Raw genomic sequence first — 26,101 nt, 5'->3', positions numbered from 1 at the left:
AAGGGTATTTCTGGCAAAGGGACCAGCAGAGGCTGAGGGTGGGAAAGGCTGAGTTGAGTTGGAGAAAGAGGTCCTCTTGTGGTAGAGTGTGGAGTTTGAGGCTGAGGAAGCGGGTGTCAAGGGACACGGGGGGTCCTGTTGTGTGAGGGGCCCCTCGGCAGAGGACTCTGAGCTCACACTCGGCGATCCTGTGTCCGGCTGCCCCCTGACTCCCTGTGTGAGCCTTGGGCAGACTCTTCCCTACTCTGAGCCAAATCTGAGAAATGGGTGGGGATTCCCTCAATCAAAGGATGCCGGCATGGCCACTGAGAGTGGGGGGGAAGGCGGGGCCTGGGGGCTGGGTTGGGGCAGGGGTCTCCTGCGGGGGGGTGGGGGGTGGGGGGGGGTGGGGGGTGGGCAGTGGGCGGGGACAGGTAGGAACCAACCATCTCTCTGTGCCTTGCACCCCGTCGCCACCACCTGCCTCCGAACCTCTTTGCTTCCTTTTTTATTTATTTTTTTCTGCCTTTCTCGCTTCAAAGGTGTTTTGCCTAAATGGGTTTGTGTTAAGATATTAGGTCGATCACTCAGCAAATTTCCCTCTGCTCAGAGCTGAGCACCATGAATAATGCAGCTCTGAACAACGCTGCCACTGCCCAGCAGCCTCTGGGGAGGGGACAGCCACGCTCGGCTCAGAGGCACTGAGCCCCACAGCCGCCTTGATTAGTCCCCCCACTGACCTGCCCCTCCCCTCCCCCACCTGTCCCCTCCGAGGCCCGGCCCGTCCACAGGTGATCCCTGCAATCTTCACAACGACCCTGTGTGTCTGGGGTGGGGGTAATGCCATCCGGTTTTACAGATGCAGAAATGGATGTTCAGAGAGGTTGGGCAAAGTAGCTTTGATCACGAAGCAAGTAGCTGGTTGAAATGGGACATGGGCCCTGCTGTGCCCAGACTCAGCCTCCTGTGTCACACCAGGCCAGCTCTCTGATGCCCGTGTCCCCTGCACCCCCAGAGCCAGCCCGGTTCTCCACACGGGCAGGGCTGGATGAGAGTGGAGGCAGAGGGAGAGGGTTTCAGAAGAAAGACAGGATTTGCCTCACTGGAGGGGCCACCGAAGCTGCTTGGTGAGTTGCCATGAATGCCTGTGTGCGTGTAGGGGGGTGGCTGGGAGTGGTGGCAGGGGCTGAGATTGTTCAGGAAAGGAAGCATGTATGTTCTGCCCTGGACAGTCCCTGGGCCTCTAAGCTTTGGTCCTGGGTTCTTCCCAGCACCCTGTGTCCGGGGACAGTTCTTGCTTTATCACGGTGCCCCTGGTCCCCAGGGCTTCGCTCACTAGCCCTGGGTCCTGGCCCAAGCTGGGTGATGAGGTCTCTGCCTTCCCTGCTCCTGCCCTCCTCCTGGGGCAGCCCCTACCCCCACTGGCCTCACCGACTCCCCGGAGGCATTGGCTCCAGGAGGAAGACGCAGGCCTTCACAAACTCCATCGCATTTGAGCCTCCCTCCCACTCCACCGGGTACAGTTTCTTTAAGTCCTTTCCCATTTTGCAGATGGAAAGTCTGATGCTCAGAGAGGCGGAGTAACTTGTCCAAAGTCACACAGTGAGTAAGCCGTGGAGCCTGCATCCTTTGCCTCGAGCTGGAGGGGCGGAGGAAGCTGAATGCAGGTGCAGTGTTCATCCTTTGCACAAACCTTGGGGGTACGTTAAGGAGGCACCTCCAGGCGGGATACTGGATGACTGTCTTATCCTCATTGTCCCTTGGTACCTGGTCCCTTTCTGGCTCCAGCCAAATATCTCACAGTGGGCCCACTACCTCCCTAGGGCTGGAGTCATCCTGGCCACAGTGGGGAGGGTAGATATTCTATTTCATGCCCTTCTCTACTGGCCCTGCTGTCTTCCAGAATCTGAGGACCTGCCAGTTTGCATGGCTATCTTATACTTTTCTTCCCTCCTTCTCCTCCTCCTCCTCCTTCTTCTTCTAATGTCAACTCTACCCCCAGTGTGGGACTTGAACTCACGACCCCAAGATCAAGAGTCTCATGCTCTACCAACTGAGCCAGCCAGGTGCCCCTTTGCTTGTTCTTTTTTTGCCTGTGTGTTTCCTAAGCGCCCATAGCAAGGAATTTGCATTTAGGTGGAGAAATAAAATCTCAAGACAAGGCAGGACTGAGAGAGATGTCCAGGTGTGTGTGAGGTGTGTGCATGGAGCTCACGAGTGAATCCTACAAGGGCAGATGCTGTGCACAGCTTATCTTTGTAGCCTGGCATGAAGTAGGTTCCAGGCGCAGAGTGGGTGCCCAGTGCCTGTGCGCACAGATGTCCGGGCGCTCGGCCTGACCAGGTGGTGGCTCAGAGGGGAGGTCACAGTGGGCTGCAGGGGTCAGGAGCTCCCAGAGGAGCTAGAAGGGTTTGAGCAGGTACAGGTGCTCACTTTGGATTCCTGCAGAGCCTCTGCCCCTACACCCGTGTTGGTGGCTCCTGCCCCTCTGTCCCTTCCGTCCCCGTCAGTCCGGCACTCAGTGGCTCGTTCATCCGGCAAGCGTGAATCAGTGCCTGTCTCCCGAGCAGGTGCGGCAGGAGTGCGGGACCCCTTGGGGCTCTGACTAGAGATGCAGGTAACCAAGGCCCAGTGAGGGAAGGGCTGCAAGGGTGGGAGCCCCCTGGCTGAGGGAGCAGAGGCCTGTGGGGGCAGCAGTTGTGGTCGGATGGCAGATTCTGGTAGGGACCTGAGTAAGGCTGGATGTTGCAGATCTGAGGAGGAGGTGAGACCTCAAGTCTCTGTCTCTGTCTCTGTCTCTCTCTCTCTCTCTCACACACACACACACCCACCCACACACGCATGCATGGAGCCGAGGGTTGTAGGGAAGGAGCCATGTGTCAGACGGAGGCTAGAGTGGAGGCTAGAGGGTGGGGACTAGGTCTGGGAACAGGAGCAGAAAGAGACAGTGGCTGTGAACCCGGCCTGAGCTGCCGCCCACCCCCCCCCCCCCCCCCCCCCCCCCCCCCCCTCACCAGAGGCCTCGAGCCCCCTGTGGAGCCCCAGGCCCAGCTGGAGCCAGAGCTGGTCAGACTGGGCCCAGTGCGGGCCCACCCCTCACCGTCTCCCACAGCCCTACTCGTCCTGGAACAGCCACGGGCCCAGGGCCTTCTCCCAGGGCCTGGGCATCTTCCTGACCTCAAAACACCCTCCAGGCCCGGCTCTGCTGCCTGAAAACAAAAGTAGCTCTGGATTCATCACTGACCGTCTGAGTACCTTCCTTTCCTGAAAGCGCATTTGGGGAGAGGGCCTGGCTCTTGGAGTGGGAGGAAGGAGAGCAAGGCCACGCGCGCGCGCGTGTGTGTGTCCGTATGGTTCGGGGTGACTCCCAGCCTCCCTCATGCCTTCCCCCACCTCCCTCTCTGCTAGGAACCTCCAGGAACCTGGGGGCCCCCCTCGGGTTGTGCAACTCCCCCCACCTTTCTCTCCATGTCGCAATTTGCTGCCTTCACATTTTGCCATAATGTAGATTTTTCCACTTGATTTCCCAGGATTTGTCTTTTCATTGTTTTTCTCTCTTTTTAAATTTAAAAGGGGGGGGGGAAGCAAGGAAAAAAGCAAGGAAAAGAGAAAGAGGAGAGGAGCTCATGTCTGTGCTGGCCTCCTGCAGCGGCCAGCTTGTACCGTGAGGGGAAGGGTGGGTTCAGCCGTGGGGAAAATTTCTCCTCCCTAGTCTGGAGCCCAGCCCCCCAGTGCTGTTTAGGCCAAGTGGACATCCTGGGTTGCAGAGTGTGATCCCAGGGCTCTGGGCGCTGGAGAAAGACGGAGTGGATGTGGAGTCCTCCCAGGACAGGGCGTGCTATGGATTGGGGTGCCCCATCCTGGCCACTCTGCCCACCCCTCTGCCTGTGTGCTGGCCGCTTAGCTCCTTTCTCAGGGCCTGGTGAGGGAGGGAATGAGATTTGGAGGAAGAGACAGATGCCCAAGCCTGGAGGATGTGGCTGAGGCCTCTGGGGAGGAACCAGGGAGCCTAGGTCCCCTGACTGCCCCACCTCGTGGGCTTGGGGTTAGCTGCCTTGGTGGGAGGGCCTTTGCTCTCTGCCTGCCCTGGCTTCCAGGGTGGGCCCAGCCCGTAAGTGGGGGTGCTGCGGAGGGAGGGGATCTGGGGGTTGCTTGGGGGGTGGCAGGATCGCGGGGATGCTTATTCGGACAGGTCGAGTGGGGAGAGCCATGTGGCAGGGGACAGGGAGGTGTGGGGAGGAGGAAAAAGTGGGCACAGGTGCAGTGTGTGTGAACCTAAGTCCACGGGGGCATTAGGGAGACCCCTCCAGGCAGAAAATCTGGCTGGCTGACTCCCCCTGGGCATCCCTTAGTGCCCGTGGGTTTCCACGTCCCCGGCCTCAAACAAGCGCGTACAACCCCAGGCAGTGGAGGACAGAGAAATGAGGTCATTTCAACAGCGAGCTCTCACTTGAGGATGGGATCTCCAAGTCCGAAGTGTTTTGAGTTCCTGGCTGTCAGGCAAGGCAGCAGCTCCTAGGGAAAAGTCAAAGCAGAGTCCAAATCTGTGCCTCTTAAGCTGCACGGCCTGGCCTGAGCTTCCCCGTCCTCTAGGACAAAACCGGGCGGAATGAGGGGATGCGGCCCCCACTTCCCGCCCTCACCTCACCCCACTTACTCGTCTCTTCCTCTGCCCTGCCTCCGAGATGTTTTCTGCCACGGTGAGTGGGCTGTATGAGGGTGGGGGGCTCTGTCCTCCTCACGGCTGTATCCTAGCCTCGAAAACCTCCCCGGTACCTAACAAGCTCGGTAAACATCTGTAGACTCAGTGAAGGGAAGATCGTGGTAGCATGTGGGCACAGTGTGTTGTTGAACGCAGCGTGAAGCGTGGACGAGCCGGCAGCGGGCCTGGCACCGGTGGGCCTTCTGCCACGTGCTCCTGCTGGCCCGGAGGGCCGGTCCTTTTGCATTTTCCCTCGGGCTCATTGCTGTCTTTGCTGGTCTTGCTTTCTTTCCCAGCTAGACCGTGAGCTCCAAGGTAGGAATTTTTCTTCTTATCACTTCTCAACATCTGATTGATTGTGCCGGGAACGGAGCAGGGCAGCTCTCGAGTGAAGGCATGCATGCGTGAATGAATGCGGCTGGATGGAGGAGTGAGTGAACAAACGAACAAATGCACAGGCCCGGCCTTGCCCTTGGGGAGTGTAGTTGGAGGCAGACGCCGACACAGATACCTTGGCTGGGCCTGGAGAACACCGGGAAAGGTCACCAGGCCGCAAATGGAAGGGGCTCAGAGACCACAAAATACAACAGGCAACCGATATCAAGTTTTGCTAGTGGAGTCTCTGTGTCACATTCAAGTCGGGGCAGGTGCCTGGAGCCCGGGGGAGTCACGGGGGACAGCTGGCCAGCTCCTGGCCTGTTCTCAGGGGAAGAGCGGATTTCGGGAGCCAGAAGGCTGGCAGGAGAAGGGCGGTCCCAGACAGGCACCCCCCCCCCCACCCCTCCCCTCCCGTGCACTGTGGATGCCACTGGGCTGCGAGTGCTGAGTCGCTCCATTTCACAGATGAAATAGGGAGGCTGGGGTGTGCCCTGGCGTGTTCTCCATCAGGCTGCACACGTGAGGACTGGAACGCCCTCACTGCCCCTTGTGCCTGGAAGGTTTGTCTCGCTTGGGTCCTGGGGTCCACGTTTACCAAGCACGCGACGAATCTAGCAGACAGGAGCTCCTGCCTTCACACAGCTTTTGCTCAGAGGTACGTGCGTCTCCATACAGACCGCATCTCGTTTTATTATATGCAGTCTTTAAATCCCTCACAAATGGGACAGATCAGGTTGCGATTTGCCTTTTCGAGCGACTTTGTGCCCTCCCAGGATTTTGTTGGGCCGACACACGAGAGCTGTTTTCTTTCCGTCGGGCAAACACCCATTTCTCCGGTCTTCTGTTGTAAAATGTTTAGGTCATTTCCGTTTGTTTGCTATTGCGAACGGCGCTGTGGTACGTGTCTGGCCGGCTCCCCCTCCCCACGTGTGCGTTTCTGGGGAGGAACGCAGAAGGGGGCGGGCCGGCTTGTAGGCAATCCGCACACTTCGCTTTACCGGATGTCGCCCTGTGGTCTCCAAAGTGTTCCTTGGATACTCCCTCGTGGAACTGTCCGGCTTTCTCAGAGCAGAGGCAGGGCCTGGAGGGACGGGACTGAGGACAAGTCCGTTTTGACAGGTGGGACGGCACAGGACGAGGGGAAGGTGTGGAGATAGGGCAGGCTCTGTGCTACCGTAGCTGGGGGTGTGCTGAGCACTCACTGCAGGAGGGAGCTGGGAGGGCTGAGGGGGCTGGCGGGGGCCCAGGGAGGTGAGGGGATGCCCCAGCCTTCACTGTGGGTTTAGTCTGGGCTGTTACGCTGTGACAAAGCAGGCGGGAAGCAGTGAGAGGGCTGGCCTGGGTTTTAACCCCCTTGGTGCAGTGGTGAGAGCCTCATCGGGAGGTGGGGTCTGCCCCAGCTGCTGTGTGCCCCTGGGCAAAGCCCTGCTCCTCTCTGGCCTCATCCTCCTCGCTCCCTGTCCAGCTTGGGCCGGGAGGTCTCTGAGGTCCCCACGCCCGCATGTGCTCAGATGTTCTTGGCAAGTGCTTGTGGCTTCCTGCCCCTGGCCCTGTGAGCGGGGGCACTGACTTGGCGGGCATCAGAGCCTATAGCTGGCAGCTGGGGTGCTTGCCGGGGGCTGGGAGGTTGCGGTGTGGAGTGAGGGGCTTGCCAAGGGGGGCTCAAGGGGCCACACCCAGACTCCTGCGTGTCCCCTTCCTTCTTATGATCCTGCGCCTGGAGTCTGGGAGAGGTAGGAGGCTCCAGCCTCTGATCAGAGAGTGTTCTTTGCCACTTAGGTTTAATTCAATTATATGTGCTCTCCGTATGGACCCTTGGATTATTACTTTATCCATTGAGAGAGGCCATGGGGAGAGGAGCAGGGGGTGCAGACAAGTGCACCGTCCCCGGTAGAGAGGTTTGAAGAGGGCATCCCAGGGAGCGTTGGCCATGGTCCCCATGGTGATGGTGATGGAGCTGCAGCCTCGGGGACAGCACAGGGGACAGAGGGGACAGAGGGCTGGCGGGCTTGGTGTCTGACTTGGAGTCTTTCCGAGGCCGGGGAGGGGTGGCAGGAGGTAGGTCAACAGAGACCCAGTGACCCAGGCCTTTTCTTTCTCGGCCTAAGAGAGGGTTTGGACACAGACCCTGATTGCGGTCCCACTTACTGGCCGTGTCAGCTCCGTCAGCTACCTAGCACCTCCGAGCCTCAGTCCTCCTCTGTAAGATGGGGCTATGAGCACCCGCCCCAGGGTGTGTGAGGACTCGTTGCGTGCCCGGCCTGCAGTGCACGTTTCAGTAAATGCTGGTCCCTCTGAGGCTACTCTGGTCCTCGGTGCCACTCACTACTGACAGCTTGCGTCATGTCAGCAGAGCCCCTGGTGAGCCAGCCACTTAATCCCCCATTCGGGGGTCCCCAGAGCAGCCGTGCGGACAATTGGGCAGCCACACAAAGGGACCCTGTGGGTACTTGGTTTCTCACCTTGGGACAGGGACACCAGAGGGCGCTTACTCCAGAGCAGGCAGTGTGCTCAGACATGCCCATGTCTGGGGCCCGCAGGATGTACCCTTGACCTTGTACCCCAACCCATTGTCCACGTGGCCCAAGCCATGACACGTTGGACTGGCAGAAGGGGCGGTTGCCGGAGACAGATGGCTTGCGTTTCAACCCCTACCTCGCCACTGACTGTCTGTGTGACCTCGGGAAGCCACTTGACCTCTCTGTGCTTCAGTTTCTTCATCTAGAAATTGGCGATGTGCCGACGACCCCCCAGATGAATGAATCCTTGTAAAATTTGCCGAATAATATTCACCGCGCGTCAGACGCTTCATGAATGTTCACAGTTGTTGTTGAGCTCTGCGTAACCCCCCAAACTTCCCCTCCAATCCCCTCCCTCCCTCGGGGCTGTAAGAGTATCCTGCTCAGACCATACTCGCATCTCAGGCACCTTGTGGCTCACATTCTAGCTGACGGAGCTGTGGTCACTTAATTCTTCTGTCACCAGCAAAATGAAGCGTGCAAGATATGCCCTGGGGTGTCAGGTAGGACCATCCCATGGATCCTCCTGGGAAGGGGGGGGCATGGCCCAGAAAGACCGCCTTATCTGTGAGTTCCTCCCTGTTTGAGAACAATTCGCTCCCATTCCCTGCTTCCCTCCCTTCTGCCCTGACCCCCCCTCCTCCCTCCTGGAGCCAGGTGGCTCTTTCTTACCCCCCCGTCCAGCCGCCTCCCCTTGTCCATCTGTCTCTCCAGATGGGGGGGAAATGTCACAATTGGCCCACTTTCTAACTGGAAAGGAACCATATGGAGGGTTTAGCTGGGAGCAGAGGGTCTACCCAGCCGCCATTAGTGCGGGGCCAGCGCTGTGGGCAGCAGATTGGCTCCCTTTGGCTCTCTCTGCAGGACCCGGGACTGGAGGGACCAGTCCTACCCAGGCACCCTCCCTCCTTCTCTCCTCCTCTCTCTTTCCCATGAGCTCTGATGACCATGGTCTTCTGTAGCGCTTGGGATTTCTTTGGTGCCTAAGGAGAGACCTGAGGAGCTCTGCCTGCCCCAAAGAGGCAGAAAGTAAGGGAGGGGGGTTCTGGTCAGTGGGTAGGGGCAGAGGGCTGCTTTGCCTGCTGCGGAGAACCAGGGGGTCTACTTCCTGGGGACAGGGATGTGAGAGTGCCCGTGTGTCGTGCGGCCCCAGGCCTGGCAGGTGCCTGGCGCAGAGCAACCCCTCTTGTAGTGAGGGTACCTTGTTTTTCCCCAGAGTGTCCCACATCTGTCTGCTTACGCCTCCTCCCTCAGACTCAGCTCAGGTCACTGCCTTTGGGCAGCCTTTCCTGGTTGCCACCTCCCTCCCTGCCCAAGGGTAGAAGCCCTTCCTGGGTGGTGGGGCTTGGGTTTTTTTTTAATTTTTTTTTCAACGTTTATTTATTTTTGGGACAGAGAGAGACAGAGCATGAACGGGGGAGGGGCAGAGAGAGAGAGGGAGACACAGAATCGGAAATAGGCTCCAGGCTCTGAGTCATCAGCCCAGAGCCTGATGTGGGGCTCGAACTCCCGGACCGCGAGATCGTGACCTGGCTGAAGTCGGACGCTTAACCAACTGCGCCACCTAGGCGCCCCGGGGCTTGGGTTTTGATACTTTTCCTGGTGGGGTAGGGTGTGTGTCCCAGGACTGTGGGCCCCTCGCAGCGCAGGCCCCCACACAAAGGTGTGTGGAACCTGTGCAGAAGCATCAGGTGGCCTCGGCATGGGCAGAGAGGCCATTTGGAAGCCCAGGGGTAGCAGCAGCCGGGTGCCCAACCAAGGTAGATGGTTTGAGGCATTGCTGGGTCCCCAAGGGATCCTGTTTGGGGTGGAGCTGGGCTGAGACCCTTGAGCAGAACCCAGAGGAGGCCGACAGTCTTCGATAAAGGATCTGCTTCATTAAGAATAACCCCCCACACTTTTCTATCCGCTGAGCCCTGACTCTGCCACCCGGGGCCCTGGGGTTCTTAATCCCTGGGGGCTCCCCTGCTCTGTATCCCAGTAGGGGCAGGGAACCATGTGGCCCTGCAAGCTACTTCTTTTCTCTGAGCCTTAGGTTCCTCGTCTGTCAGGTGCCGTTGATACCAGAAACAGTGCTCCACAAGTGCTTTTGTGCCAGATCAGGTGGGATGCATGAATGACACCTGTCTCCCGCCAGCCCTGGAGAGACATGTCGAAGGCTGGGGACTGGCTGGGGAAAGTCTACAGTGCTCCCAGGGTTTCTGTGAGCCTCACAGATTCTGTGAACCTGGCCCTCAGATTGACGCTGCCTCCCAGATGCTCCCGCAGGCATGGGGCTGGGCTTCTTGTAGAGGATGAGCTCAGGAGATAGGCAGGCCCTGGCCTCTTGTCTCCCCCACAACGCCCCCCCAAGACCCAGGCAGGCAGGCAGTGGGCCAGGGAAGAAGGAGAGACAGGGGGGCTCCCAAAGACTCCCTGACCCCTTCTGAGCTCCTCCTGAAGCACTCTGTTAGAATGGCTCTTGAACTCCCAGCTGGGAATTTGCTCACGAATAAGATGGGGAGAGGCACCCTGCAGGGCCAAGGAGTGGAGTGGGAGCTGGGGAGGCTACGTACGGAGGAGTCTGTGAGTGCCCGGAGAGGAGCTTGGGGAGAACTGGATGGCCGGCCGGCCCGGGATGTGCCCGGGACGTACCCGGTTGTCCCGGCTCGTACATACGCAGGATGTACAGGTACGAGCCAGCAGCCACACGGTGCTCTTGCCGAGGGGGCCTGTTGATGAGCACACGGCCCGGGGACAAGAGCCCTGGGAGGTGCGCGTGGATGTGGATGTGGGGGGCGACAATGGCCCAGGGTGGGCAACTTGCTGTCTTCTCAGGTTTACGGCTCCACGACGCCTTAGGAGGTGGCCTCAATGAAAATAACCAACGTCTACTAAGCACTCTCTCTACGTGCCAAACATTATGGCATTTATGTGCACTAACTCACTTAGCTTTGTAACAACCGTGTAAAGTAAGTAGTAGTAGTATCTTCACTTTGTAGATGATGTATTTGAGGCACAGAGAGGTTCAGTAACCACCCTGAGGTCACACAGTAAGTAGTAAGTAGCAGAGCTGAGGTTGACACCTAGGCGGCCCAGCTCCTCAACACTGCTGTATCGTCTCTTGCTAGCAGCCTGTTTATATATGGGGGAACTGAGGCACAGAGAACTTAAGTGACATGTCCAGGGTCATCCAGCTGGTGAGTGGTGGAACCGAACTTTGTAGTGTGGCCGTTGTAAAAAAATTTTTTAACACCGTATTTATTTTTTGAAAGAGCACTAGTGGGGGAGGGGCAGAGAGAGAGAGAGAGAGAGACACACACACACACACACAGAATCTGAAGCAGGCTCTAGGCTCCGAGCTGTCAGCACAGAGCCGGCTGCAGGGCTCGAACCCGTGAACCGGGAGATTATGACCTGAGCCGCAGTCGGATGCTTAACCAACTGAACCACCCAGGTCCCCTGTACTGTGGCTGTTCTAACCACACAGACTGTGCCTAGAAATCAGGACTTTGGAGTTAGGGGTCCAGCTGGGGGACCAAGGGCAGCCCCTGGCCTCCGTCTCCTGGAGTGAGTGTGTGTCCGAGGGGGTGGGGTGAAGAAGGGACAGACCTATGCTGCCTTGCCCCCCCCTCCCCCACTCAGGCTGACTGGTGCCCTTCCCACAGGGGGCGTGTGCATTGCTCAGTCGGTGAAGATACCACGGGAGCCCAAGCCTGGGGAATTTGACAAGATCATCCGGCGCCTCCTGGAGACCTCAAATGCCAGGGCGGTCGTCATCTTTGCCAATGAGGATGACATCAGGTGAGGGCAGGCGGCCGCGGGGTGGGGGTTGGGAGCCAGTCATGGGGAGAGCAGCAGGTCCTGCTGGAGACCTTGCTAGACAAGCCTGACCCCACCTAGGATCCGGAGAGGTGGGGTGGGTAAGTGTGTTAGCTGGGAGACCCCTCAGGCTGGGGCGCAGGCTACTGCTAATGGGCACCCCTCCCGCCTCCCCTACTCTGTTTCCTACATCCGTTCTGCCAACCGGGGTAAGCCGGTACTTTAACAGAGGAGTTAAGGTCCTGGGCTTTGAGCCAAAGCACTTAGGTTCTAATCCTGCTCTCCCTCCTCCTAGCAGTGTGACCTGAGGCAAACTTCTCAACCTCTCTGTGCCTCTTTATTGCTTAAAAGACGGTGGGGGGGTTAATGATGCCTGCCTGAGGTTTGAGAACTGAATGCAAGAATGTGCATAAAGGGCTTAGAGCAGAGTCCTGCGTAGCAGGTGCCCAGTGTGTGGGGAGCCCCTGCCTCCTTTCCTGGACAAAGCTTGGAGCAGTGGGAAGAGGCCTGGGCTGCGGTTCTAGTCCTGCTTGGGTACACACTCACCCCTGAGCCTCAGTCCCCTCCCTGAGCATTTGCAGAGGAAATGGGTGGACTTTGGGTGCGACGACCACACAGTATAAATGCTGGGTCAGCTCACCTGTCTGCACGTCTGCCTCTCGTCCTGAGTCAGAATCTCGGGAGCACTTCAAAGATGACCCCTGAGCATCCACCCCTATTAACCCACTTCCCTTCTTCCTGCCCTTCCCCCTGCTACTACCTCTCAGACTGATATCAAGGCCAAGGGGTGGGGGGCCAGACCTCCGCGATTCTCCTGAGGGGGAGAGACACAAGCTCTGAGCTCGGGGAGCCCCAGTCTGGGGAGGGGAGACACAGCCCTGCCCTCAGGGAGCCTCAGCCTGAGGGGGAGACGCAGCTCAGAGTCTGGTGGGGGAGGCATGGCCCTGCATTTGTAGAGGAGGATGAGACGGTAGGTGTGATTCTCCCCAGACCTCCTCCCTCAGATAGCTGGCCTGAGGCGTCATAGCGTGCTGTGCCCTCAGGCCTCCCCTGCCCTCCAGCCCGGCCAAGGCCCCCTGTCCGCCCCTGCCCCCATGCACCTCCTTCCCTGTGGCTAACCAGTGTCCATCTGGGTCCTGTTCCCTCCGACACTTTCCCCACTTATAAGGACCCCATCCTGGACTCCTGAGTTGCAGCAAAACAGACTTCCCCCAGGAGTCACTGCCAGGTCCCTGCAAGGAAGGAGGGGGAAGTTCTGGAAGATCATTAAGGCCTCAAAAGCCAAAAGACCAGCTCTAAGGGGGAGGTATCTCAGGCAGTGAAAGGCTGGGAAGGGGGAGTCAGGCTGCTGAGCCCGGAAGTTGCTCCTGCCCCCGTCAAGGCTTTCAGGCCCCTTAAATTCTGCCCCAGGACATTCCTGTTACCCACAGGTCTGCCAGCTCCTGGGGCAGGAGGGCCCCTTCAGAGGTCCTTTGCCTCACCTAAATCACTGGTCCCTGCATTCCTGTCCCTGCCCCCACCCCAAAGCCTGGCGCTCAGATCCCATACCCCACCCAGGGATGCACCCCGCTCTAGGCCCCCTGCTTAGCTCAGATGGACCCATGTGCTGGGAGGGAGAGATGAAGGCACTGGGCCATGTATCCCACAGAGGGGAGGGCTGACTCCAGAAGGACCGGTAGCAGGAAGTGTGGGGTGGGGGGTGCAGAGGCATTTCTGGAAATCCACATGTATTTTCAGAAGCAAACAGAAGTAAAAATAAACCCAGGTGACTTTGCAGGGATGGAAGCCTGGGAGCTCTGGTCATCTCTGGCTGGCCAAATGCAAGTGGGTATTAATAGGGCTGTGGGTGTGGCTTCTGAGCAGCCCCCCCCCCCCCCGCTAGATTAATGTGCCCTGGCGGGTGGGGGGCTGCAGCAAATTTGGGGGACCGGGAATATCGAGAGTTGGGAGATGCTGAAGGAGGGAAGGTATGGGCTCTGTGGCCTGGAAACATGTTTGTCCCTGGCAGCCCCAGGCTGTCCCACCCCAGCTGGCTGCCTCCTGCACAGGCCCAGCAGCCACTCTCAAGCCCTGGTGGCTGTGTCCCAGTTTCCAGCATCACAGACTCTTACTTGCTGTGCAATCCCGAGCAAGTTGCTTGCCTCCTCTGTGCTCCAGTCTCCCCGTCCCGCCCCCCCCGGCCCCCCATGGGAAGCGCTGGCTTGGGGGAATTCTTCCCAGTCCTCCTTGGTTTTCTCATCCCTGAGCATCTCCTGTGGGCCACGCCCTGTGCTGGGCTCTAGGGTCCCTGATTTGATTACGACCAATGTCACAGTAGGACTGTGACACCCTCCATCCAGGAGGGTGTGGAAAGCAGCTCTTTGGAGGCCCTGGGCTTTTGGCACCGGAAGAGGTGGGGAGGAGAGGGCTCTGCTGGCCCAAGTGCAGAGGAGTAAGGGTGTAAAGTGATGTGTGTGTGTGTGTGTGTGTGTGTGTGTGTGTGTGTGTGTTCGCATGTGCACACATATACATGTGAAAAGGATCCAAGAGATGTGGTCATGGGATTAGGGCCGGGTGACACAAACCCGAGAAGATCCAGGCTGGGTAGATGTAGTTCCAGGGGCCTGAGTCAGATACGGGGCACGTACGGTGCAGGGACAGACGTGGCCCTGGGGGCAGGAGTGGGTCTGGGGGAGCATGCTGGGCCTGTGGGCAGGGGTGGGCCCAAGGGACAGGCAGGGGCTACAGGAACAGGTATGGGTTGAGAGGGGGGCAGCCATGGGCCTGTAGGCAGGTTTGGGGCAGGGGGAACGATGGGCCTGGGGGGACAGGTGTGTGTCTGGGCAGGGTCAGCCAAGGGCCCCCAAGCAGGTGTGGCCAGGGTGGGGCAGTTGCACGGGCAGACACGGCTGGGCTGGGCTGGCGTGTGTTCCCACAGGCATGTGCTGGAGGCAGCACGGAAGGCTAACCAGACAGGCCACTTCTTCTGGATGGGCTCGGACAGCTGGGGCTCCAAGAGCGCACCTGTGCTGCACCTGGAGGAGGTGGCGGAGGGCGCTGTCACCATCCTCCCCAAGAGGATGTCTGTGCGAGGTAGGCCCGGCAGCCCCGGGGGCCGCGTGCCCGCCGCTCTTGCCTGCCACCACTGTCGGGGTCATCCTCAGCTGTTCCTCCTTCCGTCCCCCTCCACCATTCCTCACCCAATCCCCATCTTCCCGCGTCCCACCTCTTTCCTCCACCTTGACCCACACCTTCTTTGTGCTGATGTTCTAGGCTGCGCGGCCTTTCTGGCTACACTCAGCCCCGCTGGGATTCAAATCCAGATTCAGCACCTTTCTTCTCCCTTCTCAGATATTTTTGGGCGTGGGGAACATGGGGCACGTGTGGCACGTACAGGAAGCTTATTTATCAAGGACTTTCCTTCATCCCCAAACACTTCTCTCATCTGGGACGAAGAGGCAAGGCCCTCGCCCTGCCTGGGGCAAGTCCTCTGTCAGAAGGGGCTGGGAGCTCCCAGCAGGTGACAAGAAGAGGGTGCTGTGCCGGGGGTGGGGGGGGGCAGGGTTCTCCCTGCAGGGCTGCCTGGGTCTGGCAAGCCCTGGGTGGTGTTGGGGTTGGGCCTGTCCTGCCTGGCATCCCTTCTTCTTGGGGCAGAACCCACAATCACCCTGGGCAGGGACGGGCTGCCCTGGCTAGAACCTCGCTGTGAGTGAGGCGTGAAGTTCCCATTAATGGCCCAATTTGGCAGGGATCTCACTGTCCTCACCACAGGGGAGGCAGGCTCCCAGAGCCTTCTCCCCTGCTCTTGCTTCGTTAAATAGAATCCAGCACTGATGGAGCTGGGAAGGCCTGCAGACATCTGTCTCTACCGAACTTTCCAAGACACCAAGGCCGGAGCATGGGAGGCACTTGCTCAAGGTCACACAGCAGTGTTCTCTCTTTGCCCTGAGGCAGAGGGAGTACAGGCCACAGAAGTTTCCACATTACCCTTCTCAGCCTCGAGCCATAGTAAATACAAAATAACAGTAACACTGGCTATTGGTAGACATCTCATTTAGTCTTCTCAGCAACCCCACAGGACACTTTTATCCACATTTAGTAAATGAATGCATTAAGGCTCAGAGAGATTAAGTGACATATAGTGGCTATTAAGTCGCATAGCTGGGATTAGAACCCCAGAACTTGCTTGACAAAGTCCCTTTCCTCTCTGGGATATTAGAGAAGACTTTGAGCAGTGGTTCTCACCTGGGGGTGATTTGACCCCCAAATGCCCTTTGGCAATGTCTGGAGACATTTTTGGTTGTCACAACTGGGGGGGGGGGAGGCGGGTGATGCTACAGGCATCGAGTGGGTGGAGTCTAGGGATGCTGTTCACATCCTGCACTGCACAGGACAGTCCCCCACAACAGAGAATGATGGGGCCCCAAGTGTCCAGAGCACCAAGGCTGGGAGACCCTGCCCTAGCCCAGTCCCTCACCGATGTCAGCTTTTCTCCTGCCGCTGGGCCTCCACTTGAACCCGGCCTCTCCTACAGCCGCTGAGCCTCCACTTGAACCCGGCCCTAGACAGGAAGCTCACCACATGGTGTGGACCCTACTGAACTTCTGGAACTTTTGGCCCACCCCAAAGAGCCCAGTCAACTGGGCACATTACCTGGAACAGTCATCAATACAGAAGGGGCACTGGGAGGAGAGCCGAGGCATTCTTCACCCGCCAGCCTGCCCACCCCGGGGGGGCGGGGGCTGGTTCTGGGCTTAGAGCTGTGTTGGTGAGTCCTCTTTGGAACATCTGAAGGAGGAAGCCATGTCTGTCAATGATGGGGCAGTTCTGGACTTGAAGGCAGAAGATCTAGGCCCTGGTCTTGCTGTGTGACCTGGGTCATCCCCTCCCCTCTCTTGTCTGGTCTTTTCAGAACCAGAGAGCTTAGGTGCTCCCAGCTTTGGTCAGCCCCCACCAGACTCTCTGTTCTGATCGCAGGACGCCCAGGTGGCTCCTTCTCACAGAGGCCCGATATTAGCATTCTGGGGGTTAAAAGGCAAAGCACCTCACCGGGCACTTCTCTTCCATAAAGGCAGCAGTTGTAAGATTACACGTGCTCCCCCTGGGACTTAATACAGCTCTTTTCATCTTGAATGAAATGAAAAGCTCCACATTTTGTTTTTTTTCCCCCGGCCGGGCCCTGGATCAGAGGCTATGCTCTTCCCTTCCTCCCTCCCTCTGCTTGGGCCATCCCTAAATCTCTGGGTAGTGGAGGCGGCAAGGGCCGGGGGCAGGTGGGGAAGGGGGGCGCGAGGCCCTGACGTCTTGGTTGGTTCCCTGCCAGGCTTCGACCGCTACTTCTCCAGCCGCACGCTGGACAACAACCGGCGCAACATCTGGTTTGCCGAGTTCTGGGAGGACAACTTCCATTGCAAGCTCAGCCGCCACGCGCTCAAGAAGGGCAGCCACGTCAAGAAGTGCACCAGTGAGCACGCGCGGGGCGGGGCCAGGCTGGGCCTGGGGGGCGGGGGGGTGGCCCTACCGCAGGAGTGGGGCGGGCCGTGGGGGGGGGTGGAGCCTGGGGGCGGGGTCTGAGGGGGCGGTTCAGGGCCATTCTGGATGGAGGCCTTGGGTGTGGGAGGGCTCAGAATCCGAGAAACTCAAGGTGCTCTCATGCATCCTTGATGCTGCTGGGGATGGTGGGGGGAAGGGGCTCCTGGATCTCGGCAGAGTTTCCCTCCGGCCTGTGGCCACCTCGGGGTCCATCTGGATGTCCCTAGGACGAGCCCACAGAATTGACCCCAGCTGCCCTGTGTGGGAGTCCAGAAGCTCACCGGTGTGAGCATTGTGCAGAAACCTCTCGGTTCCCTCAGCCATTCAACGAACGCCAGTTTGATTCTCAGGGTGTGCCTGGCCCTGTTCTAAGCGCTGTGGATATAGCACCGAATGAAAGAGTCAAAAATCTCTTGGAATTTTTATCCTAGTAGGAAAACGTTTAATCGAGATAAATAAATCAACTATAGAATATGTCAGAAAGCAAATGTGCAGTAGAAACAAAACAGAACAAACCAAAAAAAGAGAGATGGCCTTCCTGTAAAGGTAGCTTTCGGGCATAGTCCTGAAAAGGATAGGGAATGAGCCCCAGGAGGATGGGACAATGGGTCCGTTTTACAGATTGGAAAAGAGGCTTAGAGAAGGTAAGTAAAGGGACCTGAGTTCTCATAGATGGAGGGTGGTTGAGCAGGATTTGAACTCAGGTCTGAGCTCCAGGCCCTAAGTCCCCTAGGGTAGCCATCATGGTGTGTTCACGTTTGTATACATTCAGGTGTGGGTCCTTGTGTGCTCTTGGTCTGGGCAGTCCTGCAGCAGGATCCTGCCTCAGTGACTTTGAGGGGGCTCCGGGTGTCTTCAACATGAGTGGTACCTATGTGAGGGTGGTGAAGTCCCTCTTGTACCCTTCTGGGCTATTCTGTGTAGCTTGGGAGGAGGGCCAGATGAGCACAGGGCCACCTGACTGGGTGCAGGGACATGCTGAATGGAATGTTAGGCAGTGGGGAGATCCCCAGGGCTGGGGGAGGAGGAAGCGTGATTAGGTTGGTGGGCAGGTGAGGTGGATGCTGCCCTCTGGTGGCCAGGGCCCTCTGGGAATCAGGAATATTGGCCACTTAGGACCATGGGTATCCCCCGGGGCCCAGCAGGCAAGCTCACGTGTGGGTGTACGTGGCAGTGTGTGTGTGTGCACACACGGGTGTGTGCGATTGTGTATGTGCATGAGTTGGTATGTCTAAGGGAGAAGGCATATGTGTGTATTTGTCTTATGTGGGGGCTTATGTTCCTGGATGAGCTAATAGCCATAAATACCACTGTGTGTTAAGTATCTGTTGTGTTCCAGATACTTTACAGGCATCATCTCATTTCACTCTTAAAACAGCTCTAGGGACTTTTGTGGTCCCCGTCTTATACAGGATACTATGGGGAGTCAGAGAGGCCAAGCAACTTGCCGAAGGCTGCACAGCAAATGCCTTCATCAGGCAGTAATCACGGAGGAGGTTTAAGAAGTACAAACATGCCTGAGCACAGGAGCCTGAACCTTCATGGGTAGGGTGACCGAGCTTCTTGTTCCCTCCTTTTCTCCTGGCATAATTTTTGAACACATCCCTTTTATTCTTAAAAGCGCCTAAGTGGCGTTGGAAAATGGTGAGTTCTCCCTGATCATAGGTCACCAGGCCTGACTCGAGGATGGGAATAGGTGAGACCGGAGCTGGGGCAAGATGGGTATCTGGGGCCTCCCGTGCCTAGCCTGCCAAAGGCGAGGGGCTTTCTGGAGTCACCTCTTGGTCTGGGAGGGGCGGGAGGGAGAGGGCCTTGGTCAGCCCCCGTAGGCTCTACCCAGACGCCCAGGTCTCGGGTCAGGATTCGCAAACGTCTCCCGCCGCCGCGCTGGTGAACTGGGGAGAGGGGTACATCTCCGCAGCCCCGAGGGAGATGTTTGGGCTGTAGGAGCAGGTGGAGGAAGGAGGCCTAGAGCAGAATCCAGAAGAGTGTAGACCTTCCCTGCGAGCCTGAGGCACGCTCTTGTGACCTCTCTGGGCCTTTGCTTTCTTATCTGAGAAATGGGATTGATGGTGAACCGGGCCAGAGGGTATCTCGGGGTGGAAGTGACAAAGTATTAATGGAAGCACTTGATGAATTGGGAAACGGTGGCTCTCAGGCCCGGCTGTGCATCAGAATCACCTGGGAGCTTTTAAAACTATACCAGCACCACCCCAGACCCGTTACATCAGAACCTGAGGGGTGGGGCCTGGCCTACGGGTTTTGGGAAAGCTCCCCCAGGTGATTTTATGTGTACCTAGGGCTGGGAACCGGGGTGGGGACAGCCTTGTTCACGGTGAATTTCCGTGGGAGCTTTTAAAGCTACTGATGCCTGACTCCCACCCCCAGACATTCTGAGGGAATTGGTTCTGGGTGCAACCTGGGCATCGGGATTTTTTTAAAAAGTCCCCCAGGTGGTTCTACCGTGCAGTAAAATGTGGTAGCCCCTGGCTCAGAGGGAGAGGCGGTGATGGGAGGGAGGACGGCTTGCACCCCAGACCTGCAGACTGGGGGAAGGCATGAACAAAACAGCTGAGGCTTGCATGAACACAGGTGGTGAGGAGAAGGACAGCACGATACAGCTGACCCTGAGCCCTCCTGCTGCAGCTGAAGCCCCAGGAGAGGCTGGCAAGAGTCCCGGCGTGGCCCCAGGTCAGGCACGGTGAGCCCGTCTATCTCGGGCTAACGTGAGGAGCAGGGCTACAGCCAGGAATGTTCGCTGTGGGGCCTGAGACCCACCCTGGGTGAGGGGGAGGCGGCTCTGGCTTCCCATGGCCCCGCCCAGGTTTGAGCTGAGCCGCTCCCTTAGGAGAATGTCTTAGGCCCAGGGGCCTGGGTGACACCCACGGAGTGCTGCTCTGCCCCGGGACAGCTGGTGGTGGGGGCGGGGAGGGCAGGGGAAGGACTCATCCCCGGGTCTGGATCTGAACTCTGTGTCCTCCCTGCTGTGAGACCTTGGACAGGTCATTTCACCTCTCCGAGTCTCAGAGAAGGCAGGGGAGTCGCTGCCCATCTCCGTGGGCTGTGGTGAGGATGGGGGGCGGGGGGATACCATGCACGAAGAGGCTGGCTGCAAAATGATGTGTATGATCAGTGTTGGTACAGTGGTTGTTGATGTGGAGGGTGAGTGGGAGAGGGGGGTTTCCAAGTCTGTTGGTACCAATTCCGTCAGCTGTAGGATCCCGGATGCGAGAGGACAGTTGGTAAAGGCACAGGTGCAGAACCCATTTTACGGAAGAGGCTACTGAGGCCATTTGAGAACATCATAGCACTAGAAAATTGGCAGAACTGGATTTATACCCAGGCAGCCCGGCCCTAGGGCTGGTGCTGCTGTCTCTCCTGTGTCCTTCCTTCCCACTTCTCCAGGCCCCCTCAGTCTTGCCGCTCCCCCCACCCCACCCCACCCCGCCCCCGCCAGCCCAGGCAGGCTCTCTGTTCTCTACGTACCCCCAGGCTGTCTCCAGAGTCTGGCTTCCCACTTACTTCTTCCAGGACGCCTGCCCCTCAGCACTGGTGGCCTCCTATTGGCCCACTCTGGTCCCCTTGATGCAAACAGATTCTGCAGTTGGCCTCTGCCTGTTTCAGTCCCACATGCCGCTCCTGGAGGGCGCCACTTCCCCAGCACCTCCAGCCTGCGTGCCGAATGGCTGGGGAGAGAACGGCTGTGACCGGACATAGTCTCATAAGAGCAGCAGATATTGGCATTTGGAGATCGGGCTGGTATGTCTCCAAATGCTAAGGGTGAGAGCAGACCTGGGTGTGAGGCCTGGTGCGGCCGCTTCCCAGCTGTGGGACCTTGGCGGGGCGTTTTACCTCTTGAGGCCTCGGTACCCATGGCCATCCCCGTCCCAGCAGAGCTGTCTCGCTCCCCTTTTCCCAGGGAAGGGATGGAAGTGATCTGTGGGGAGCGCTTCCAAATTGCCCAGGGACCACCCTGCACCTGAGCCAGGTAGGGGTCCCTGAGTGGGGAGTCTTTGCAGCTGTCAAGGCCCAGGGGAGCCCTCCCCATCTCCCGGGCCCCTCCCTGGGAGCACGCAGAGAGGGTTCGGGAATTGAAGCCGTAAACAAGGCAGATGTAGCATCTATCTTTTTGACAGCCTGCCAGCCAGGTGATGGCTGAGCAGAGGAAGGCCCGGTTTATGAGGAAACAGGAGAAATTTACTGCCTGCTGTTCCCAGGGGCTGGGAACTCCGAGAGGGAGGGTGGCCTCATGGCAGCTGGGATGTGTGGGGAGACTCCTGTCACGCAGACCGTGCTAACAGCCACACCACCACCACCAATGGTAACAACAGCTAGTCGTTAGATGGCATTTGTTACTTGTCAAGCTCTGTTCTAGTGGTTTGCTTTTAATCTTCCCGGCAACCTCTTTTACAGATGAGGAAACTGAGGCACAGAGAGACTTGCCCAAAGGCACAAGATCACGCGTAGCAGAGGCTGGGATTTGAACCTGGCCTGTCTAGCTCCACAAATATCCCGCCTCAGAGCAGCTGATGTCCTAGCCCCGGGGCCTTCCTGGGTATTCCAAGCCTGGCTTTGAAGGATCTTCCTATTTGCGCGTTCCCAAAGGAACCCGAGGAAGCTTCCTTCCTGGGGGAAGGAGGGAAGACCAACATTTGGGATTACCCATTATCTCCAGTGGGTGCCAGCCCGTGCCACCCATTAGAGCAATTCGTCTTTACTCAAGCCATCAGCCACTTGGTGGCCGGAGGGCTCCCTGCCACCCCCCGGCCCCCTAGTGCCGCTTCTCACTGGTTCCAGCGGCTTTCACGGAGGCTGATTGCATGCCACCCCCGTGCTGGGCTCTGTAAGGGGCACTGGCCTGCCCGGGGAGCTCCCACTGCAGCTGGGAGACAATGCAGCTTTTCAGACAAGGTGACGGTGGGTAGGATAGCTTTAGCAGTCAGTGCCACGGGTCTCCAGGGAGGGCCGAACCGTGAGCCTGGAGAGAGCAGACTCAGGAAGTCACTTGGAAGGAAATGGAAAGTTCTGGGGGATCAGGGAGGTTGCGCTTTTAAATCGTGAGGTCAGACGTTCTTGCAGAGAAGGTGATGCTTGAGCCAAGACCCAAAGGTAGTGAGACAGCCAGCCGTGTGGAGACCCGGGAACGAGCTTGCCAGGCGGAGGGCACAGTGCGTGCAAAGGTCCGGAGGCAGGCTCACACCTGGCAGGCCCGGGGAGCAGTGAGGAGGGCCCAATGGTTGAAGCGGAGAGTATTAACAGGAAGGAGGTGAGGTTAGAGAGGCGGGGCTGGCTGGCCCATCCCAGTGGGCCTTGTGGGCAGTTTGTCGGGATTTAGTCTTTTATGCAGAATGAGACAAAGCCATTGCGGGGTTTGAAAAGAGGATTGATGTGATCCGATTCCTGTTCTCACAAGCTCACTCTGTGGCCTGGAGAGGAGGTGGGGTGAGGGTAGAGTGGGAGACCAGTTCAGAGGCCGGTGCTGTAGCCTGGGCAGGAGGTAATGGGGCCTGGAGCAGGTGGTGGCCCTGGAGGTGGGAAGGGGTCAGATTTCTTTGTCCGTTTGGCAGAGTGGCCATGGAGTTCGCTGAAGGATTCGAGGTGAGAGAAAGAGGACAGTAAATCAAGGGTGGCTGCATGGTTCTTGGGCGTGCACGAGATGGGTGGAGGAAGGTTGGGCTGGGGCGGGGGGGGGGGGGAGCCAGGAGCTCAGTTTAGGCCTGAGATGCCTGTTGGATGTGGGTGTAGAAGCCTGGCTGGCCTTGGGATTTGGGGAGTTGTCAGCGCATGGATGGGGCTGGCTGGGGACACCAAGGGAGGGAGTGTCGTTGGGGTCCCTGCACTGAGCCCTGGACACTGAGATGTCAAGGGGTGGGGAGAGGAGCCGGCACAGGAGTGGAGACCAGAGCTCGGTCCCCATCATGCACGGTCACGCTGCAGGTGAGATGGGACGGAGAACGGATGAGGGGATTTGGCAGCGTGGGGAGACTCCTTGGAGAGATGGGTGCCAGACCAGGATTGGAGTTGATCAGGAAGACAAGGGAGAGAAATTGACGATGGTGGGCAGGAACAATGCTTTCGAGAAGTTCCATTGTACACAGAGAAAGAGGGATGCTGGCTGGGGGCGGGGTGTGTGGGTCAAGAGAGGGTTTTTGTTTGTTTAAATGGGGGGAACGACAGCATATTTCCACGCCGATGGGAAAGATCCACTGGAGGGAGAGCCAGGTTCTGCCGGAAGAGGAAGGAACATGACCGGGTGATGGGGGAAAGGAGGCGACCGTGTGGGGCGACTGTGTTTCCCGTCCCCGGAGCTGCCTCCTCCCCTTTGCCCCCAGGTCCCGTCCTACCCTGTCCAGGAGAGTTAAGCCCAGGCTCTCCTCCTGGGCAGAGGTGCACAGGCCTTAGAATCAGCAAGGGGCAGAGAACGGCCTTGCTTGCTCTTCTCCAGGTATTACTCTTGTCTAGTGGTCCTGGGTGCCGGGTGCCTTTCACAGACCAGGGGACCAGAACTCAGAGATGCTAAGCAACTCGCCAGGTCTGCAAGAGGCCGAAGGGGGGGGGGGGGTTCAGGCTGCTCCCATCTGGCCCCGACACACATATCCTGTTTCTCGAACTGGGGATCTGTGAACATCTGGAGACACGTGCTTGAAGTCAGACTCTCAGGGACCTAGGAGTTCCAGGATGAGACTTGAACTTTGCTTTTTCATGCAGCGGCCTTCCGGAAGGTATCTTTACCAATTTCAGAGACAGAGCTTCTCCGCTGCTGTGGTCATCTGCAATTGGAAGTCTCTGTCACAGCTGGGACCACCAACTTCCAATGTCAATATTTTCATCCTGGGGTCATATTCTTGCGGGTCCGCAAGAATTGTTTACCTTCGAAAGGGGCCTGCAGCTGGAATGTACCACCACAGAGCCAGAGAGAACAGCTGGGAGACAGGAGTCCGCCTCGACTGGCCAGGTCACCTTACCTCGTGCCACTGAGGTGGTGATCCCCATCTGCCCCAACCGGTAATCCCGGAGACACCTGAGGTGGTTCCCTGGGACAGAGAGGAGAGAGTGGATGCTGGGTTTGGGGAAACAGGCTGAGGGACAGAGGGGACCAGGCTGAGTTAGAGATACCTCAGACTGGAAAGCAGGTGTGTTGATGGAGGGCAGGGCTCAGCAGGAACCAGGGTATGAGGCTGAAGAATAGGAATGGGACCCTGGACAAGGGACAGCCTGTCATGTGATTTTGGGGCACGACAGGCAGGACTGGAGAGCGTGGAGCCCAGCCTCAGGAGCAGGACTCAGGGGACCCTCAGAGAAACCTGTGTGTTTCAGGGAAGTGACAGGGAGAATGCCTCAACCACAGGAGGTCAGGAAAAAGGGGGATGGCCAGAAAGCACAGTGTGGCAGCTTTGTCCCCCCATCTGCGTATCAGCGGGCGGGCTGACCTGGGCCCCTGTCTGCCTGGGGTGGGCACCCCACGCTTATCTCAACTGGAGGGAAGGAGAGCCAGCCTGTGCCAGGCCGTAGGCAGGACGGAAGGGGTGCCCGGGCTTGGGGAGAGGCCCCTGGCTGTGGGATGCTGCCCGGGGGAGGAGGGCCCGGGAGGACAGGAAACAGGTTTACAAAGCCCTTCTGTATATAAGGTATGATGCTGTGTGTTATGTCTGTGCCCCCTTCATCCTCCCCCTGGCCCCTCAAGGTCAGTATGAGTACCTCGAATTTATATTTGAGGAATGGAGATCTTACTTGACCTAGGTCATAGAGCTGGTCCGGGGTGGAGCCAGGAGACAGGCCCAGCTGGGCGGATCCTGGGACCCTCTTACGCTTCTCCCTGGAAGTCTGCCCAAGGGATGAACACTGGTGTGTACGTTTGCATATTTGTATGTAAATTCAGGCTTCTACGTGTAGATGTGTGTGTTGTGCCCACGCACCTTGCTGGAGTACACGTGGCTGTGACTGTGGACATGCCAGCAGCTCCCCCACAGTCCCCTCCGTGCTCCCCCACCCTGTCTCTGCCAGTGGAGTTAATTAATGCCCCTGGGAGCAGCCCTTGGCCCAAGATTGGCAGGAGCTAGAGTGTTTGTCTCCTCCGATGGGCAACACTGTGTCTGTGACGCAGTGTCCCGGCGGTCCCCAGCGGGGTTGAGCCCACCCGGTATCAGCTGCCTCCCTTCCCCATTTCTGGTTCCTACCCGCTGCTGGTGCTTCCGGGTGTCACCTCCCAAAGAAAACACTGGTGGGCTTCTTGGCCCAACAGTGGGTGAATCTGTTGGTGACTCTGTTTGGATGAGTGCCACGCGATATATATGTTACCTGTGCTTATATGTGTTTGAACACGGGTGTGTGTATAGACCTTGTGTATCAGTGCATGCAGGTGCACGCGTAGACGTGTACATGGGCGAGTATACACGTAATTGATTTTGTATTCCTTTACGTGAGGGAGCCGCTTCAAGAATGCGTGGCGCGCGAGCGAGGGAGGAACTCAGGAGGGTTGCAGTTAGGTGGGGTGAGTTGTGGGGAGGTGATGGGGGAGATGAGGAGGAACTCTGATTATTTCAACCTTGAAAACTCATTTCAATTACAATTTACAACCTGCAGACAAAGGCTGCAGTCACCGTAGTAACCATCGCTGCAGGGTTTTGACGGAGAAAATCCTCTCCCGATGCTTTCCCGGCTGGCTGTCACCCGTGGCAGAGCCAAACGCATCTCTGGCTCACTGTACCCGGGGACACAATTAGGACATCTTCAGACTGTTGCTGCTGTCATTGCCACCATGTGTCTGGGATTTGTCTCTTCCGATAGCTCTCAGAAATGTGTGTCATGCTTCCTTCTGGAACTGCCTGGGCCTGGGGGTCCCGCCCATCCGTGAGGGGATTTCCCGACTCCCCCTTCTCTCCACGGCCACCACCTCCTCTAGCCCTGGCGAAAGGGATCCTTGACCCCTGGGCCCCAGAGGGAGGGAAGGAGGCAGACCAGGGACTGGATGGAGGGAGAAGAAGGGGAGGCACTGTTCAGGGTGGAGGAAACTCCTATGGAGCTAGAGAGATCCAGGTTCAAATCCCAGCTCTGCCGCTTACCAGCCAGGCCAGTCCCCAGGTGTGTATGCCCATGTGCTAGTTGCCAGGATTCCTGTAAGATTCTGGACACATCGCTTGACCACTTGCAAGCCTCAGTTACGTCCTCTGTGAGGGGGCCAGTTCCGCCTGCCTCCCTCGGGGAAGAGAAA

At 58.1% G+C, this 26,101-nt stretch overlaps 1 protein-coding gene across 10 annotated transcripts in view; it reads left to right on the top strand.

Moving 5' to 3' along the window:
* GRM4 (glutamate metabotropic receptor 4) overlaps positions 1-26,101 on the top strand; it is a 152,925-nt gene that overhangs the window by 68,476 nt on the left and 58,348 nt on the right. For 9 of the 10 annotated variants that reach the window (XM_045057410.1, XM_045057411.1, XM_023253865.2 and 6 more), the window contains 3 exons: positions 11,226-11,361; positions 14,297-14,451; positions 16,682-16,822. In XM_045057410.1, coding sequence (XP_044913345.1) covers positions 11,226-11,361; positions 14,297-14,451; positions 16,682-16,822 — 432 coding nt within the window. Of the gene's footprint in view, positions 1-6,031; positions 6,179-11,225; positions 11,362-14,296; positions 14,452-16,681; positions 16,823-26,101 lie in introns of those variants that run through there. The other variant, XM_019830473.2, reaches the window with a different exon arrangement.

The sequence above is a fragment of the Felis catus genome, chromosome B2, assembly GCF_018350175.1.
Source record: "Felis catus isolate Fca126 chromosome B2, F.catus_Fca126_mat1.0, whole genome shotgun sequence".
NCBI lineage: Eukaryota > Metazoa > Chordata > Mammalia > Carnivora > Felidae > Felis > Felis catus.
This window is presented reverse-complemented; position numbering and strand designations above follow the sequence as displayed.